General features: G+C 39.4%; 1 protein-coding gene across 5 annotated transcripts in view; it reads left to right on the forward strand.

Annotated features, from left to right (window-relative positions):
* Window positions 1-19,696, forward strand: part of slc8a2a (solute carrier family 8 member 2a) — a 52,629-nt gene that overhangs the window by 21,481 nt on the left and 11,452 nt on the right. For all 5 annotated transcript variants that reach the window (XM_017713890.2, XM_017713892.2, XM_017713893.2 and 2 more), the window contains exons 2-7: window positions 4,983-5,308; window positions 6,455-6,592; window positions 12,080-12,307; window positions 13,509-13,790; window positions 15,258-15,701; window positions 17,874-18,220. In XM_017713890.2, coding sequence (XP_017569379.1) covers window positions 5,045-5,308; window positions 6,455-6,592; window positions 12,080-12,307; window positions 13,509-13,790; window positions 15,258-15,701; window positions 17,874-18,220 — 1,703 coding nt within the window. In that variant the 5' untranslated portion in view covers window positions 4,983-5,044. The remainder of the gene's footprint in view (window positions 1-4,982; window positions 5,309-6,454; window positions 6,593-12,079; window positions 12,308-13,508; window positions 13,791-15,257; window positions 15,702-17,873; window positions 18,221-19,696) is intronic.

Below are 19,696 nucleotides of genomic sequence, written 5' to 3' on the forward strand. Positions count from 1 at the left end.
AGAGCTTCCTGCTCAATCGAGAACAGCATGACTTGAACTGGTGGTGAGCGAGTCCTCTTAGTTCTGTGCAGTAGATCAAACTAAGAAGCCACAATGTGAACAAAGTAATAAGTAGCTTTAGTAATGCAACAATTCAGAGCAAAAAGTTTGGAAAAGAAAACCATCAAATCATTATTTAGGCAAAATCTACTTTTGAGAGACTTTGATGAGTGTAACATAAAACCTACAGTTTTGGAAAGGCCAGTTTAAAGCACTTTTAATAAAATAATTTGGTTGTTTATTTACTTTAAAGAATGGAGCGTTAACTTTTTCCAGTCACATTTGAAAATAATGTCTCTTTTTTTGTCTCTCAGTAATATTGGCAGCCAAGTTAGTGCCAAACTGTGTTTACATACAAATATGTTTTTCAATCTGGTTGAATACATTCCAATTCTAGATTAATAATGAGGTGTTTATATCACACTCTACTCAACAATATGATGAAAATCTCTGTTTACGTGCACACTATGAGTAATCTGATCCAAAATTACATGCATACCAAGAGTACCTATTAGTGTAGATGTTACCATGACAGCGAGCATCACATGAGTCCTGTCAGAGTGAGATGAGCAGCAGTGAGCGGTGCTTGTGTTTTTAATTGCCTTAAAATGATGTCAGACTCAGGAAAACGTCCTTCATATGTCCTCATTAAAGAAGGGCGAGAGGAAGACGTCTTGTTCTGAGACACATAAGCTGGACATCTGTCCCACCGCCATCTGTCTTTAAAGATCGGTGCATAAACTTTGCTTCCTCAGCAGGCCAGTTTATGCTCTGCCATGTCGAAATTTTCACTATGATGCGACGCACATGGAGAACGGACTTAAACTTTCCGATTGGGAATGTAATCGGATACAGGCATTTACACTGATATCATTCTTCTATTTAACTGATTATTTACAGGATTACAGACCTCGTTCAGTGAGATAGAAATTGTATTCTGAATGGCTTCAATTGGAATATTTTATTTTATTCCAATTGAGGTGTATATATGGGGTGTATATATTTTATTCCAATTGAGGTGTATATATGGACATATTCTATTCCAATTGAGCTATTAGTCGGACTATTAACAGATTATCAGGCTGCATGTAAACGTAGCTAGTGTTGATAAATGGGAGTAAGATAAATATATTAAAATATTTTTTTGCTTCAAATCATCTCTTTTCTTCTCATTTCTCAGCTGTCTTTCCTTCCGCACATCCCTCTCTCACTCATATCTGTGAATTCATTTCTCTTGTGCGCACACTTTCCTCATGTAACCTTCCCACTTTTTCTGTATCTTGTGTGTGTGTGTGTGTGTGTGTGTGTGTGTGTGTGTGTGTGTGTGCGTGTATGTAATATTAACCGGTAAAAGGTGTTAACTCCCCCTAAGTTGTCAGGGCCTGGTGTGTAAACCAATCTGACCAATCACTTATCACCAACACTGACGGACAGAGACACCATCACTACGGTAACCTGAGACTCTCACACTCACACACACATATCTGATACTCACCGAAAGCTGTGCATTCACACTGAACAGACAGACCCCCTAATGCACACCTGCTGCTTTCTGCCGACACACTGTCTGGTGCTCCTGATAAACCCTTCAATTGCACTTAAATCTTAACCAGATTAAAATATACAGCTCAGGAAGGTTTTCTGTTATTGTTATGCATCCAAATCAAGGGCATCCAGCACTGGTCCTACCCTCATTCTCACACCCTGATCCAAATCATGAAGGCTTTTAGGAGCGTCTGAACATTAGAGTGATGTGTGCAGAACTCTTGTGGTAGATCTCCAGGCCCAGGATTGGCCCCACTCCAAAGCAATGATTCTCAAAGTGGTCCACAGGACCCCCCAGATGGTCCCACCATGTTTTCCAACCTACAAATTCAGCTTAATTCAAGATTTATTTATGTGACGGTTTTTATGATGGGTGTTGTCACATAGCAGCTTTGCAGAAATCCAGGTCTGAGCCCCGAATAGCTGTCGCCAAGGGCAACAGCGGCAGGAAAAGCTGCCTAAGAGCAAGAGGAGGAAACCTTGAGAGGAACCAAGACTCTAAAGGGGAACACTTTCAAATAAACAGTAATTGTGCATCAAAATGTGCAGAGGTGTGTTCTCTGTGGAAAACGTGTTCACTTATTTTCACTTAGAAAACCAACAAAACAAGTCACTTGGCTAGGTGTGCCAAAATTTTTGCATAGGACTGTATGTGGTGGGACAAAAGCTAGAAAGGCAAAGCAATATGCAAGTTTGTTTTGTAACATTATGCTAGTCGAGCAGTCGGGAACATGCAGCTTTTTACTGCTCTGTTGTGGCTCCACAGCTGAATTAGATTTGGAGGTAAAAATAAAATAATCCTCCTTTACAGTAAAATAAAGCTCTGCTGATCGTTCAACGCAGTTTAACAATAAATGGTATTAACCGCTGGAGTTAATGTAGAGCTGCTAATTCACCCTTTAACCCTCAAAGTTGGCGCACAGACTGCTGGTCACTATAGCAACGCAGACAATAATCTTATCTTCTAGTAGCTAAACAGCAAGGAGCAAGATTTAAGATGAACACCAATAATTTGGAGATGAACAGACTTATTTGCATTTATAAGCACTCCAGCTTTTTTCCTGATATGTTTAATCTACAGTGAGAAACTGCCAAACACTAAAAAGTCATGAAGCTGAAGTCAGTTTCTCGTTCGCCATCTTCTTGTTCAAATTGTTCCGTTCCACCTTAAATTTTGCAGCAATTACCTTATGGCACCTCAGGCACCATTTAAGGTGGAACGGGAAAATACAGACAAGAATCTGGAGAATGTGAAGCAAAAAAATTGAACAATGAGAGACATTTTACAAAAACCTACAACACTTTTGGACAAGTTTCCTGCCTGAGATGTGAGAAAAGCATCTTTAGCTGAGCTGAGCTAAAGCCTAAAGCAAAGCAAAGTAAGACTGGATTTTAGTTTATATTATATTTGTTAGCCTATACTAGTAAATTAGCACATACTGAGATATATTTACAGCCAAGATGGTAAAATGGACATAAAATGTTTAAAAAAGTTTAATTTCTTTTGAAAGGACAAACAGGCTTTTCTTAACATTTGGGTTGTGACTCCTGGACTAGGCCTATACTTTGCTACTTTCATTTTAAAAAAAATACAGTTTATATACAGTTTATACTTTTGGGATTAGAGTAAGTTTCTGATGGGCCACAGCCTGGAATACAGCACAAATGTGAACCGTCTGGAGGTCCTTGAAGACCACCACTTTAAAACAATGCTGTATCAATGTGTGTGAGAATGATATGAGTCTGTTTGTGGGTAAAGTAATGCTCTATGTGTATGGGGGTGGGTGGGGGATTGTGGGGGTAGTGACAGGAAATTCAATTCAGTTCACTGAGCCAATTCTATTGAACTGTTTGTTTCAACATACCTCACAATTCAGTGATTCAAAGATTCAGTTGTTCATTGGTTCATGAGTCATGTGAACTTGATTCTTATCTTCTTTGTTGATACAGAGGTTGTTCTTGACAGAGGAGTTGAAGAATGCTTTGTGTGGGTTTCTGTGTGTGTGTATGTGTGTATTCCTGTTTGTCCGTGTGTGTTGAGTTATTTTTGCAGGTGGTTTAGTGTTACAGTGCAGGTAACCATAGCAGAGCTTGGAAAGTGAAATATGAGCCACAGTGTTCAACTCACGATCCCTCTGTCAATCTCTACCACACACACACACACACACACACACACACACACACACACACACACACACACACACACACACACACACACACACACACACACACACACACCACACACCAAACATACACACACAGAGACAATACCTTCAAGCTTCAGTGCAAAGTTGGGGAGCTAATATTAGATCAGAGCGAGAGACATATGCGGTTTTTAAATAAATAATTTCATTTATTGAGAAGAAAACACATCCAAAACCAACTGGCCTTGTTTGAAAAAGTAATTACCTCTTTATTTACCCAATTGACAAATTTAGTCAATAGCTGGGATCAATTAAACTAGGCAGACCCAGACTTGATTACTGCCAGCCCTGTGTTAAATGTAAACATCACATAATAAATAAAACCTTTAATCTAAAAATAATGTAATAATGTAATCATCAGAAATTCCAGAAGAGATGAGACATTGAAATATATCAGTCTGGAAAGAGTTACAAAGCCTTTTTAATGCTTTGGGACTCCAGTGAAAAGAGAGACAAAGAGAAAGAGCGAGAGAAACAAGAGACAGACAGACAGACATGAATGGAGAGACACAGAGAGAGAAAAGAGACATAGTGAGAGCAAGATGGACATGGAGAGAGGGAAAGGGAGAGAGAGAGAAACTACAGACAAACAAGGAGAGAGAAAAGACAGTGAGAGAGAAATGAGAGTGAGATAGATATGGAGAGAGACATAGAGAGAGAGAGAGAGAGAGAGAGAGAGAGAGAGAGAGAATGTTTAATATACGGTTCTGTGTAGCACCAAAAAGGGTTCTGGTATTGTTACTATGTCAAACTTGTGACAGTCAAAGAACCCTTTTAGGTGTTATATAGAACTGAGGCATGCACTCGTCCCCTGGGCCCCGACGATGGCCGTGAGAGCCGGCAGGAAGGTGGGCCCCCAAACTCTTAGCGTGTGTGCCCCAATTACCATTTTCAAAAAGGTTCTAAATAGAGCCAAATACAGTACATGTTCCATTAATCTGACCAATATGATCAATATAGAATGTGTGCAGTTACATATTTACACTACAAATAAAATGGAAAAATTCTGTTTTCTTGATGAAAATAAATGAATCGAATGCTGGAAGCTGAACGTACTTCGTCACGTGACTCTGCGATGATTTAACTGTGTAATTAGATTAAAAGCAGAACAACAGAAATGACTTCTAAACTCTTAACTACTGTAATCTCTCTCTCTCTCTCTCTCTCTCTCTCTCTCTCTCTCTCTCTCTCTAGGAGGAGACTTTCTCTTTCTCTCTTTCTCTCTTCCCCTCTCTCTCCTCTCTCTCTCTGTGGTCATGGCGCCTCCTCCACTCGCCCCTGTCCTCCTCGTTCTCCTGCTCTGTGTGCGGGTAAGCGTGTGTGGTAAGAACAGCAGCTGCAGCGAGAAGGTGGAGTGCAATCCCGGGATTCTGCTTCCTGTCTGGCGGCCCCAAAACCCCCCGCTGGGCGAGCAGGTCGCCAGGGCCATCATCTACTTCCTGTCTCTGCTCTACCTCTTCCTGGGCGTCTCCATCATCGCTGACCGCTTCATGGCCGCCATCGAGGTCATCACCTCACAGGTAGTGGAGTGAAATTAGACCTTCAGCCTTCTTTCTATCTACAGTCATATCGCTGCTGTCGGGACCAAACCCCTCATCTCCAATTTCCATTTCCATTTTTCATTTTTTGACATAATTTCAAATTTTGGAAATTTCATGATAAATGGACCATCAAAAATGACCCAAAACTACTGGGGAAAAAACTCTGGTTCCGTTGACTTAAAAGAAGAGTATGTTTTTTTCCTTTTCCTGTAAAGTTATGATTTTGGAGATACAATGTTTTGTTCCAACAACAGCGATATGCAAAAAAAATGTTTATTTTTTAAGTTAAAATAAGTTAACAGACCCTATACAGAGACCACACAGAATATAAAGTGTGCCATAACTTTTGCACAGACCATATTTTATGCTTTCCCCCCCAAATAAACAGTAATTGTGCATTAAAATGTGCAGAAGTGTGTTCACTATAGAGGACTTGTTTTTACTAAGAACAAAAATGTTTTAAAAAAAAAAATTCTAACTTTTGTTTAAAAAAGTAGCATCAAAAATGAATCATTTTATGGAATACTGGCTCTCTAACATTAGCATCTCATGTGCTTCATTATTTATTTATTTTTTGTTTGTTTGTTTAATTTTTTTTCCATTTTCTTCAAAATTTCGTCGACAGTTTTTTAATGTCTGTGTCCAGTTAGGTAGATCTCCACCGAATCACCTAATCACATGATACTACCAGCGCTAGGAGGGTGAAGGCTAGCATGTGATTCAAACGGCCGCTAACACAGTGTCACTAGACAACTCTGCATGCTTGGAAAAGTACGCTAACTGCTAATTCTGTTACATCAGCTGACAGACACTTGCACTGGCTAACATTGAACTGAGTGATGTGAGGCAAGGCCGTCCCACTGACCCAGAGAGAACAACAGTTGTGCTCAGTTGGACTTATGGATGGCTGTGGCAGCACCAGCAATCAAACTAGCAATTGCTCAATGATAGGGCCTACACTTAGATCAGGTGTGTTGGAACTGAGCTGTCCAGGTTGGAGCACCAGGATTAGGCTCCCCTGACTTAGAGTTGCGCCCGCTCGTGCTTGTAACATTCATTTAAAGCTCTTTGTTAGTAACAGTCATTTTCCGAGCTTCTGCTTATACCTTTGTTTGTGTGTTGTAGGAAAAACAGGTGACCGTTACGGGTGCGAACGGAGAGAAGACGGTGGTGACGGTGCGGATTTGGAACGAAACCGTCTCCAATCTCACATTGATGGCCCTCGGCTCCTCGGCCCCTGAGATACTGCTGTCAGTCATAGAGGTACAAACACATACGCACTTTATGCCCCTGAGGTCATCTGCACCTGAGATACTGTCAGTCACACATGCACACGCACTGACCGCTCCAGCCGGGTCATCTACGTCTTCTTCTAGTGAGATACTGTCACTCACAGAAAAGTCACGCACACATACTCACGTCCATGCTCTTGTAATACTGTCCTTGTGGGGTTTTCCCATAAACTGTCTATTGTTAAAACTGACTGACAGTTGCTAAATAATAACTGACACACCTCTCAGCCAATCACAGCCAATGCAGGACTAATAATAAAGAGTAGGCATGTGGCACAACAACAACAGAACTTCTGTTAGCACAAACGCTATAGATGCTACACATTGGTCTGATCTAAAATTTTGATAAACATAGCAACAGTAACTAAGGGAGGCGGGGCTTGTCAGGGCCCAGTTTAGTAGTTTTTACAATAAATATTACTTGTTAATTTTATATGTTTTTATTTATATATTGAATATAGAATATTTAAAATTCTTTATGAACAGTATTTTGGCAAAGAATGACTGGCCTTCAGGAATGTTGATAGGGTCCATGCTGGCCTGGAAAAATATTTGGACATCTCTGATTTAGAACATAATCCTGCTTGGTAGCATAGCATTTATTTGATATTATTGATTATGTTGGTATTAAAACATCATCAACAAACGTTTCTGCTGTCGATTTTTGGTTTAGATTTTCAAAGTGACGTCCGGTCTAGAGCGAGTTAATGAGGCCAGCAGTCGACTTATAGTGTCATAGCCATGTGAGCAGATAGCTAAAGAAAAAGAACAATTAGGAAAGTTAAAAATGAGTAAAGTGTAGGAGCTTTTTTTTTTCAAGATGAATGCTTCCATTCTCTTTGGTATGAATGGGATTTTGCCAATGCTCTGTAAAGCTTGTCTAGCCTCGCCACAGTTGGTACTGAAAGGGTTATTTGTGGCCGGATCATGGATCTATTCGTTTTCACCCTTTTTGAATCCTTATCCTCAGAGCGTCTTCCTCACACATTCACTACATTGGTAGCACTCTTACCATGATTGTTATGGTGTGGTCTCTATTAAGAGACTAACACAGAAAATACATTAATGCACCCTTTGCACTCTGAGAACTTTCTAAAGTCTCATTAAGCTGGAGATCCACCTACTCATTAACATGAGATGAGCTCTATCATGTCAAACAAGAGAAGCCTATGTCCTTCTCAGAGGTGTTGAAAAGAAGCAGTTTATCCAGAGGCTACTTTCCACCTGACAATGATCAACTGAATTCTCTCTCTCTCTCTCTCTCTCTCTCTCTGTATCTGTGAATGAATCAACTCCTTTAAACTGGTTCTTTTCAAACAATCATTTGAACCAATTCACAGGCCCTAACTGAATCTGGCTGTAGCATCAGCTGTGTCAAACTGGGTTCCTTCCAGGTTACAGCTCTGCAGAGATTAGCACCTATTCATACTGTTCTACAAAGTTGTGTTCCATTTCAGTCGTGTAGGCAGAAATACACAAAGAGGGTAGGGCAGTTTGGCCAATCAGCTTTCAAAGTCCCCCATGTCACTACACATCAGGTCGATTCTTGATAGCCATGCAGTCATCAACATAGGCAGTTCTAAAAGGGAGGCTGGGGTGGCCAAGACCTACCCTAAAATCTGATTGGGCAGCCCAGACATCAATTTCTGCCAGGGCATTGGCTTCCCCCCTTGCTGTGGGGTGGGTGTTTGCGGCTTTAAGAAGAAAGTTATTTGCTGACGACAGAACAACCCTCCAACCCCGCACTTTACTTTTCATCCTCCCTGCAGTGCCCCCCTCACACATTCTTATTGTGAGAATGAGAAACAACTCCCCAAGCCCACTGCTCACACTTTCCCTTAGCTAGCAACATTGTTAAACAGCGGAACTGACACCCTCCACTTGCATATTGAAACTACCCCAACCCCCCACGTCACATGTTCATATTGACACCCTGTTGAAACTCCCCGCCACCCTGGGGAAAATTCTCGAGAACTGCCTCTGGTCATCACCCTACCTATTTCAGTGCTTCCACCGTATGGCAATATCACCATATTCTGGCAAACAATCAGAATAGTAAATTCTCGTAAACACAACATTACTAACATAAAGTTACAATATCAAACCGCTGAGATGCACAAAGACAAGGAAAAGCAACACAGCAAGCTTCAAATCCCAAAGCTAACCATCCTAGTATAAAGCATAACGTTACTGCCACAGCAGGAAAGCCCAAAAACAACATGACTTCAGCTGAGATGTGCAAAGACCTAAACCTAATCATTGAAGTCAAAAACATATTATCACAGCAGGCTTAAAAATATTTATGGTCCATTTGTATCTTACTTTTGATTCACTGTAGTAATGTTAGCTTGCAGTAGTCCTAGTAAAGCTGATAATGACAGAAAACTGTGTTAACCGAGATAACTGAGGTTATTTTCATCTTTGGATGGTAGAAACGACAAACTCTTTGTGACAGAATCACACTTTTAAATGCCTGCAGTTACGTCTTTTAACCACAGCTAAAGCTTCGATTTCAAATACTGGTACACTGATAATGAATTAAAGGCTTGAGGCAATGGTGGATAGCAGCGGTTGCTGTGCAGTGATTGGAGGGTTGAGAAAATAAAGCTTGGCAGAAAGCAAAATAATCTGATTGGCTATTTTACAGTGACAGCATTTTTTGCTGTTTTTATGGGTGGGCCTGTGAACAATGTGGGTAGGCCCAGGTGCACCCGGGCTCCTGCCCCATTCACACTGTTCTAGAATGCTCTCTCCATCCCCAGTATTCTGTGGTGTTCTGCCTCATTCACACTGTTCTAGAATGCTCTCTCTTCATGCCCACTATTCTACGATGTTGTACCCTGTTCACACTGTTCTAGAGGGTTCTCCACAGTCATACTCTTCTGGAATAGCCCACCGCCTCTTATCAGTGGTCTGGAATGCTTTCCCAGTGCACAGTGTTCATAGATTTTTTATTTAATGTTTTTATTTTCTGGAAAATTATAAGTCAGGCTGCCAACATTAGACTGTTGGTGTTTTTGTAGAACTTCAGTTCAGTGGGTCTTCAGATCAGGCCTTTGAGGAGTTTTTTCCACATAATAGACTATCATGGAAAGATTTTGTTTGCTTTGTGTCAGAACCAGTTAAAGCCCAACCAGCTTGACTGAATCTGTTTTAATGGAAAATGGTACAATCTGTGCATCTCCAGCCACTTTCCTACCAATCATTTACTCTTTCTACCCTCGGAAAATTGGAGAGGGGTTAGGAAACAAAACGTTCCAACTGTTTGTAGATACTTGTTAACCTCAGAAGCCTTTTAGTATCTACTTTGAATAATTGCTCACAAGGCTTTTTCCATTTTACAGGAATTTGAATTCTCTGTTGGCCTCCGCTATTTGCTACTGCCCCTTCTGTCCTCTACAGCCTGTTTTCTGTACTATGCTGCCCATGTTCTGTGTTCTACTGCACTCTGCTGAGTTCTGCTGCCCTCTACAGTCTGTGACTGGACTCTTCTCTTCACAGCTGGGCTCTATTCCTCTATTTCTTCTGCCTTTTAATGTCTCTCCTAAGCCATGCTGCTGTTGTGCCAATGCCCTCTTCTACCTCCAAAGTCCTGTACTATGGTTATATTACCCCTTCTATGCTCTTTAGTGGTCTGCAGCCCTCTACTATACATTACTGTGATCCTAAACCTAAAGGTGTGTGGATACTCTTATGAGTGTCCCACATCCTTAAATACAGGGTCCTAAATATTGTTCTTAAGAATCGAGTCAGAACTGTTTACAGTGGTGGTGGCAAGACATCTAAAGTGAGTAGCCCTAAAAGCTTCCTCACAGAAGAACATCACTGAGGCAGAGTTATAGGATTACAGTTTTTGGCCTAAATTCTTTTTTATCTCCCCATGGAAGAGAGGGACATACAGGGTGACCCCAAATAACTATTTTTATTTATTACTTATTTTTTCTAATTTACCACTACTTTACCATCATTACCATCAAATCTGAGTCATTTCATATCAGACCACTCTGAATAATTTAGTTTAAAACAAAAAGTGAATTATGCAGAAATAGAAAATGTAGAGCCCTTTCTGGAAATGTAACAACTGCTGCTGGTCAAAGATCATGTCCATTAAGGTCTATTATCGCTACAACAGTGGTGTGAATAGCATGCGATGAGTTAAAATATCAGAAGAATTGGATTTGGATCTTTTAGCTGACATGGGTTCAAGTAGATTAGTTTGGGACATGCAGATGACTGTTCTCCCTCTACTTGCGCTGTTCTAGAATGTTCTCCACCATTCACACTGTTCCAGAAAGTCCTCCCTTTTCATTGTGTTGTAGAATGTTCTTCTCTCCATTCACACTGCTCTAGAATGTTCTTTCTACATTCACACCGTTCTAGAATATTCACCCTCCATCTTACTGTTCTAGATTATTCTTCCCTCCATTTAAACTATTCTAGAATGTTCTTTCCTCTATTCGAATCTTTTAGAATATGTTACGTCTGTTCTTAGAATGTTCTCCCTCCATTCACACTGGTCTGGAATATTCTTCCCTCCCTGTATATTATTCTAGAATGTTTTGCCATACTGTTTTAGAATGTTCTTTCCTCCAGTTACACTGTTCTAGAATGTTCTCCCATGGTTCACACTGTTCTGGAATGTACTCCCCTTTCGTAGTGTTGTAGAATGTTCTTATATCCACTCACACAGTTCTAGAATGTTCTTCCCTCCATTCATAGAATGTTGACCCTCCATCTTACTGTTCTAGATTATTCTTCCCTCCATTTAAACTATTCTAGAATGTTCTTCCCTCTGTTAGCGTCTTTTAGAATGTTTTACCTTTGTTCACAGTTTTAGAATGTTCTCCCTCCATTCACACTGTCCTAAAATGTTCTTCCTACCTTGTGTACTATTCTGGAATGTTTTGCATCCGATCATACTGTTTTAGAATGTTCTTCCCTCAATTTTTGCTTTTCTAGTGTTCTTCCCTCCATTTGCATTGTTCTAGAATGTTCTCCCATGAGTCATACTGTTCTAGACGGTTATCACATGAGTCATACTGTGCAAGAATGTTCTCCCTGTCATTCATTGTATTCTAGAATGTTCTTTCTACACTCTTACTGTTCTAGAATGTTCTCCCTATATCTAACTGTTCTTATTGTTCTTCCCTCCATTTAAACTATTCTGTAATGTTCTTCCCTTGATGTATACTACTCTAGAATCTTTTCTCCATTTATTTTGTTCTAGAATGTTCTCCTGTGATTCATACTGTTCCAGAATGTTCTCCTCTCCGTTTACACCGTCCAAAAATGTTCTTCCTTCTATTTGCACTGTTCAAGAATATTCTCCTTCTATTCACACTGGTCACCTCCATTCTCTCTATTCACTCTGTTCCAGAATGCTCCCCCTCTGTTTCTGCTGTTCTACTATGTGGGCAGGTGTTTGGCTGTGATATTGAAGGTGTGTCTACCTGTACAGGTATGTGGTCATGGATTTGAGTCAGGTGAATTGGGTCCAGGCACCATCGTGGGCAGCGCCGCCTTCAACATGTTCGTCATCATTGGAATCTGCGTGTGGGTGATTCCTGATGGTGAGGTGAGGAAGATCAAACACCTCAGAGTGTTCTTCATCACCGCCTCCTGGAGCATCTTCGCCTACATCTGGCTCTACCTCATCCTCGCTGTTATTTCGCCCGGTGTTGTACAGGTGAGTGGGTCAGTCTGATCTTGTGACTCTTTCCTTCTGGATTAAAAGGAATTTGGGAGGGTATTTTCTAATGTGGCTCAACTGAATAGAGGTGGACTTCACAACCGAAAAGAAGTGCAAATCAGTAGCTATCAGCATCCCTACGGATCGAATCATTTGTTTTGCTCCACACCGAATTCTGTGGGGAGAAGTAGAGTGTTTACGAAGCTGAAGTTGGCATCCTACATCATATCTAGCTAGCTTCATATCAAAATTTTCTGTTCCACCTTAAATGGAGCAGCACTAACATGCTGCTCCATTTAAGGTGGAAAGGAAAATTGGAATTAGAGGCTGGCTAGCCTTAGCTTCACCTGTTCACTTTGATCAGGTAATGACACATTTGGGTGATGTGTTAGCATATCTACGGTATTAGCATAGGTTAGCATATCTGAGGTATTACCATAGGTTAGCATATCTGCGGTATTACCATAGGTTAGCATATCTGCGGTATTAGTATAGGTTAGCATATCTGAGGTATTAGTATAGGTTAGCATATCTGTGGTATTAGCGTATGTTAGCATATCTGAGGTATAAGTATTGGTTAGCATATCTGAGGTATTAGTATAGGTTAGCATATCTGAGGTATTAGCGTATGTTAGCATATCTGAGGTATTAGCATATGTTAGCATATCTGAGGTATAAGTATAGGTTAGCATATCTGAGGTATTAGTATAGGTTAGCATATCTGAGGTATTAGCATATGTTAGCATATCTGAGGTATAAGTATAGGTTAGCATATCTGTCGTATTAGCGTATGTTAGCATATCTGAGGTATAAGTATAGGTTAGCATATCCGAGGTATAAGTATAGGCATCTAATCCTCACGTCACCGTTTGATCCGTCCACTCTTTGCCCAACATTATTGTACCTCGCCATTTCAAACAGCTTAGCTAATTAACCATCCAAGGCTAATCAAAACAGTTTGTTCCAGCTCTGAGATCTGCGCAGTGGGGGTTTTTTATGTTCATGGTTATCACTTTTAAGAATATCATGGATTGTTAAATAAAATTCTAGAAGTATAGAAACCATTCGTGTTATCGCAGTTTACAGCGGAAAATTTAACTATATTAAACTTACAGTGCATTTCGTCCTGCAACCCCCTTAAAAAAATCATATTACGATGTGTATCATGACACTCGTAGTGTCTGTATGTGTGTTGTAGGTGTGGGAGGCTCTGGTCACTCTGATGTTCTTCCCCGTGTGTGTTCTGATGGCATGGATCGCTGACCGCCGTCTTCTCTTCTACAAATACCTGCACCGCAGTTACCGTGCCAAAAAACGCAACGGCATTATCGTGGAGACAGAGGGTGAACTGGCACCAAAAGGCATCGATATCATTATGGAAGGAAAATACCATGGCAACCCCAACAGCTCCACCAGCAACTCCACCACAAACATCGTGAACGTCGAGGCCGGAAATGAACCTGAGCAGGACAGAGAGGAGGTAAGCACTGGAGGTTTACCAGTACAAAAATGAGTATGTAAACGAATAGCATCGCTTGGCTGAATAACTGTTTATCGTGGTTATTAATAGTAATTATGAATTAAAATGATCACTAAATATTGGTATTTTATCAATTTGCATTTTGACATAATGCCTAACAACATCCCTTAACTGTGGTAATGCACAGCCTCCTATGGCTTAGTATAAAATATACAGTTATAGTTTTAATTGCTTCTAATTGCATTCAAAGCTGTTGTAAAATACTCTGTATATGCCTGTATGAGTACACACACTGAATTCTATATTAATGTGTCAAACTGGCCCTGCGATGGACTGGTGACCTGTCCAGGGTGTATCCTGCCTTCCAGCTGGGATATAAATTGAACAATTTTTGACCATTTTGTTGTGGACTACTGAGGGTACTCGTGCATAAGACGCGACTTCACAATTTGTAATGATAAATCCTACACTATTCTGCTTGTGTATGGCTCATTTACATAAAGAAATGCCCCCTAATAGCTATTTGTGGTGAACAAATTCCTCTGTTACCCATGAAGCATAAGCTGTATGAATTAAATCTAAACTTAAATAGCTAAAATCTCCCTAACAAAAAAGAAAATTTAAACTTTTCGAATTTCAGTTTTTACTTTCATTTTAATCCTTTCATTAAAATAAACTGGGAAAAGCCATAAAGTTTTTCTACAAGCTAGAACATAATTCCTACAAGTAACAATTGAATTTTTTTTTTATTTTAGAATTTGTTTTACCGAAAAATTTAGAAAATGGAATTCATTTCCAATTTCATTTCCAACATTTTAAATTATATTTAAATTGGTTACATTGAATTTCTGACATTAATTAATTGTGGATTCAAAGCTATAACATGCTTCCATCACAGCTCAAAACTTCAAGCATGGAGCAGTCTGTATCAGCAAAATCTTTAGATTGACCATTTTCTATGATTTTATCACCCGTCTGAACCTCAACAAGCAATTTTTTTGCTTGTTACCACATCAGCTTTTTAGATTGAACTCAATAGTTACAAATCATTCCATCGGTTATGTTGAAATGGCGAAAAATTTCATGGAGGCTTGCATGAATTGTAATTGGTTTACCCAATTAGATCTTATATAAACACCTGAACCTTATATAAACATCTTAGCTTAAGCTCGACATTAGTTAGATGTTTCTGAGACATTACTGAATGACTAAGATGTTGATTAGAAGAACTTAAACATTGCTCAAATTTTAGATGCTGTAGAAACGTTGTTTAAATGTTGCTGGAATGTTAGCTACGACTTGGACCTTTCTTAAACATTATTGAAACATGGTTAACTTACTGATGAGATGTTGTAGACACATTGCTGAAATGTTAGATGGTACGGAAACATTGTTTAGATGCTGTTGAAATGTTAGATCCTAGTTCGATGTCATTGAAACGTTGAAATTCTGCATGTGCTACTGCAGGTGATCCAGATGCTACGAGAGCTGCGGCAGAAACATCCAGACAAAGACCTGGACCAGTTGATCGAGATGGCCAGTTACTCCACCCTGCAGAAGCAGCGGAAGAGCCGGGCGTTTTATCGAGTTCAGGCCACGCGCATGATGATCGGCGCTGGAAACGTGTTAAAGAAACATGCAGCAGCCGAACAGGCCAAAAGAGCATCCACCAGCGGCCAGCAGGACGACCTGGCCACCTGTGCTCACGTGGCCTTCGAACAACCGCAGTACCAGTGCACAGAGAGCTGTGGAGAGGTCAGCCTGTGGGTTACCCTGCAGGGGGGCTGCGGCTCCAAAACATTCCACGTGGATTACAGGACAGAGAACGGGTCAGCCAGCTCCGGAGCGGATTATGAATACTGCGAGGGGACGCTGGTGTTTCAGCCTGGAGACACAAGGAAGGAGATAAAGGTGGGATGATGCATCAGTCGTGTGTGTTTATTGTTATTACACAATGTTGATAAAAGTTGAGGCAGAAAACGAAACACAAAAACCGAATGCAGTGATTTGTAATTCCACTTTGACCTGTAGTTAAATAAAAATAATACATATTTAATGTGTTCATAAATGGATTATGCTGATTAGTTCATAGTCAGACTTTTAACCGACTTTAGACTGAAATCATGTTGCTTTGATTGACTCTGCGCCTTAATAATGTTTATTTTATTAAAATATTTCATTTTTTTTTTAATTTTGTCACTATCAAAAAATAATTACACTACCTAAACTTTGCCAAATGTTTCAGTAGTGACTGTTTCGGTGGTGACAATTTTAGCTAATTTTGAACAGAATTTTAAAAAATGGTAGCCGGAACGTGGCTAGTGAATGCAGCTCTGAACAGCTGTGCATAATACACATACATAAAATCATAATACTTTTCATTAAAACACAAAACACTTTTTCACTGATTTTCAGACTTTGGTACACATTTACTTCAAAACAGTGCTCACCTGCTCACCTGCTCATCATGTGGCCATGAGGGACAGGGACGCAGTCTCACTTTTATGCTCTAAAATGGAGGGGTGTGGCTAAAACTCTTAAAAATTCTTATTTAAAAATTAAAATAAACGTTAAAAGCTAATATTCTTCTGTAATTTAAAATGCATTCTTATTTAAAAAATCTAATTAAATACAAAAACTACTAAAATATTTTAAAATATTTCAACCTCACTTGGAAAAAAAATCAAGCATGAAGTAAAATTGAAATAATACCCAAAAAATGGTAAAATGGTAAAAAAAAGGACTATTTTATTATTATTATATTATTTTTAGGTTTACAATCGCAATTAATGGGTTTAAATAGACTATAGCATAATCCTTGTAAACATATATGTAAAGTAAATTGTTTTTAAATTGTTTTTCTTACTGTGGTACCACAACTTGTTGGGTAGAATAGTAGTTATAGACATTATGGAGAGAGTGGACATTGAAACTTAAGAATATTTGCATATAATGTTAATAATATCCTTTACTTCAAAAAAGTGAGGGGAATTTGTTTTTCCATGATGCAGACCCTTTACCTACAATCATTTCTGTTTTTGCACTTATCATAGATTGTACAGCACATGAAAGAGAATAAAAGAACAATCATTTTTTCTAATAGTGACACAAAATTTTTTGGATGAAAAATAACTTTGGATAAAATAAAACATTTGGACAACTGATTATTTTACAGTAGCATATTATTTTATACTGTTGTGTGTAAAATAAAAGTGTTTGTCCCTTCTCTAGTGATACAGTATTGTTGTACTTCGGGCTGGGTCCTGTTTGAACAGAATTCTGTTGGCCCAATTAAAGCTCTAATGAGGCCTGATTAAAGCTCTAATGCGGCTGTTTCGCGTTCTATTGGTCAATACCGCTCTATGGTGATTATACAGTGGGGAAAAAAGTATTTAGTCAGTCACCAATTGTGCAAGTTCTCCCACTTAAAAAGATGAGAGAGGCCTGTAATTGACATCATAGGTAGACCTCAACTATGAGAGACAAAATGAGGAAAATCACATTGTCTGATTTTTAAAGAATTTATTTGCAAATAATGGTGGAAAATAAGTATTTGGTCACCTACAAACAAGCAAGACTTCTGGCTGCCACACACCTGTAACTTCTTCTTTAAGAGGCTTCTTTGTTCATTACCTGTATTAATGGCACCTGTTTGACCTCGTTATCTGTATAAAAGTCACCTGCCCACAGCCTTAAACAGTCACAAGACCATGGTGAAGACCATATTGACCCAGATTGAGATTAACTTTTGTTATTGACCAAATAATTATTTTCCACCATTATTTGCAAATAAATTCTTTAAAAATCAGACAATGTGATTTTCCTCATTTTGTCTCTCATAGTTGAGGTCTACCTATGATGTCAATTACAGGTCTCTCTCATCTTTTTAAGTGGGAGAACTTGCACAATTGGGGACTGACTAAATACTTTTTTTTCCCCACTGTAAAAGCTGTGTAGGATCAACCGAAAACCTGTGTCACCAGTATGTGCACATTAAAGTAGCTGAAAGCATTCCCGTCTGGGCATTTGTGGACACTAAATCAGGCATATACTTTATGTTGATGACCTCTGCATTTATTGTAGGTGGGAATAATAGACGATGAGGTTTTTGAAGAGGACGAGCATTTCCTTGTCCGTCTTTCAAACCTGCGAGAGGAAGGCGGGACCAGCACAGATTCCGCCCGATTGGTAGATCCTCTGGTTACCACAGTCACGATCCTGGACGATGATCATGCAGGAATCTTCTCATTCGGACAGCGGAAGCTGCGGGTGGCCGAGAGTTCAGGTGTAGTGGAGATTCCTGTGAACCGGAACTCGGGCGTCCGCGGGACCGTCACGGTGCCGTACCACACTGAGGACGGGTCAGCGCGGCAGGGGGTCGACTATGAACACACGCAAGGAGAACTGGAGTTCACTAACGAACAGACCTGGTAAACAAACACAAACACACACATGTTCAGTTTGTGAATCCAGTAAAAGCTAAACCTTTGTGCAGTTGCTGCGTCAGTAAATTATGTAGAGCTGCTTTTACTCACTGAACGGTGAGGGAGAAGAAGTCTAGCCATTCTCTTATAGTAGCTGTGTCTCAAAGCGAAAGATACAGCTGAGAAGGCCTGCGTTTCACTGCTGTCACATCAATAAAAGCTGTCACATTAAGATTTTTCAAACATGGATGAGAAATACGTTCTTCATTTCAGAGAAAACTGAAGGAATCAGCTGTTGCATTCTTCAAGACATTGAACTAGGCTCATTTTTGGCATTTTTGGCCAATTTTGTGAGTCATCTTTGTGTTTTGGACCAATTTAGTGATGTACCTTTTACATTTTAGGTTCATTCAATGATTTATGTTGCTATTCAGAGTGATTTGGTGATATATATTTGTGCTTAGGCTAGTTTAGTTATTTATCTTTGTGTTTTGGGCAGATTTATTGACTTGTCTTTTGCATTTTAGGTTCATATTGTGATTTATCTTGCTTTTTAAAATTTATTTAGTGATATATCTTCACATTTAGGCTGCTTTAATAATTTCTCTTTGTGTTTTAGGCTGATTTAGTGATTTATGGTTGTGTTCTATTCTGATTTAGTGATTTATCTTTGCATTCTGGGGCCAATTTAGTGATACATCTTTGCATTTTAGTCCAATTTATTGAGTTATCTTTGTCTTTTGGACCAACTTAGTTATTTGCCTTTTGCATTTTAAGCTTATATATTAATTTAGCTTGCTTTTTAGATTGATATAGTGACATATCTTTGTGTTTTAGGCTGATTTAGTGATTTCTCCTTGTGTTCTAGGCTGATTTAGTGACTTATCTTTGTGTTCTAGGTTGATTTAGTGATTTATCTTTGTGTTCTAGGTTGATTTAGTGATTTATCTTTATGTAAGACTATCACCTGCTTATGTTTCTACATTGTCTAAGATTTTATCTGTCAGGTTCAGTTAAAATGACAACAATTATAATATAATACACATTTGTGTAAGTGCGTAGAGGTCTATCCTGTATGTGTAATGGACAGTGAAAGAAAGTGAGTGAGAGAGTTTGTTCAGTGTGTGTGTGTTTTATTGATGGTGTAGCGTCTAGGGTGTGACAGATCTTCTTCCCATTAAAGATGCAAGCAGTGAAAGCAGCAGCCTTGATAAACTTTCTCTCAGTAATGGAGCCATTACAATACATTAGAAACCATAACATCCTGTTCCCTTTACTGTTTTTATAATGTGCTCAGCTTTGATTCACTAAGTCATGTATGACTGCCAGAACTTCCCCGCTGAAAAAAAGAGCTTGAGCAGTTGAAGATGGTTATGCTGTTTAAGCTGGTAGACCTGCACACGGTGTGTTTTGGGGATGTACAATGACATCAGAATCATATCTGTGTCAGAAAATGGCTTTAAATAAGCTAGAATGTGAAAG

The sequence above is a fragment of the Pygocentrus nattereri genome, chromosome 23, assembly GCF_015220715.1.
Source record: "Pygocentrus nattereri isolate fPygNat1 chromosome 23, fPygNat1.pri, whole genome shotgun sequence".
NCBI lineage: Eukaryota > Metazoa > Chordata > Actinopteri > Characiformes > Serrasalmidae > Pygocentrus > Pygocentrus nattereri.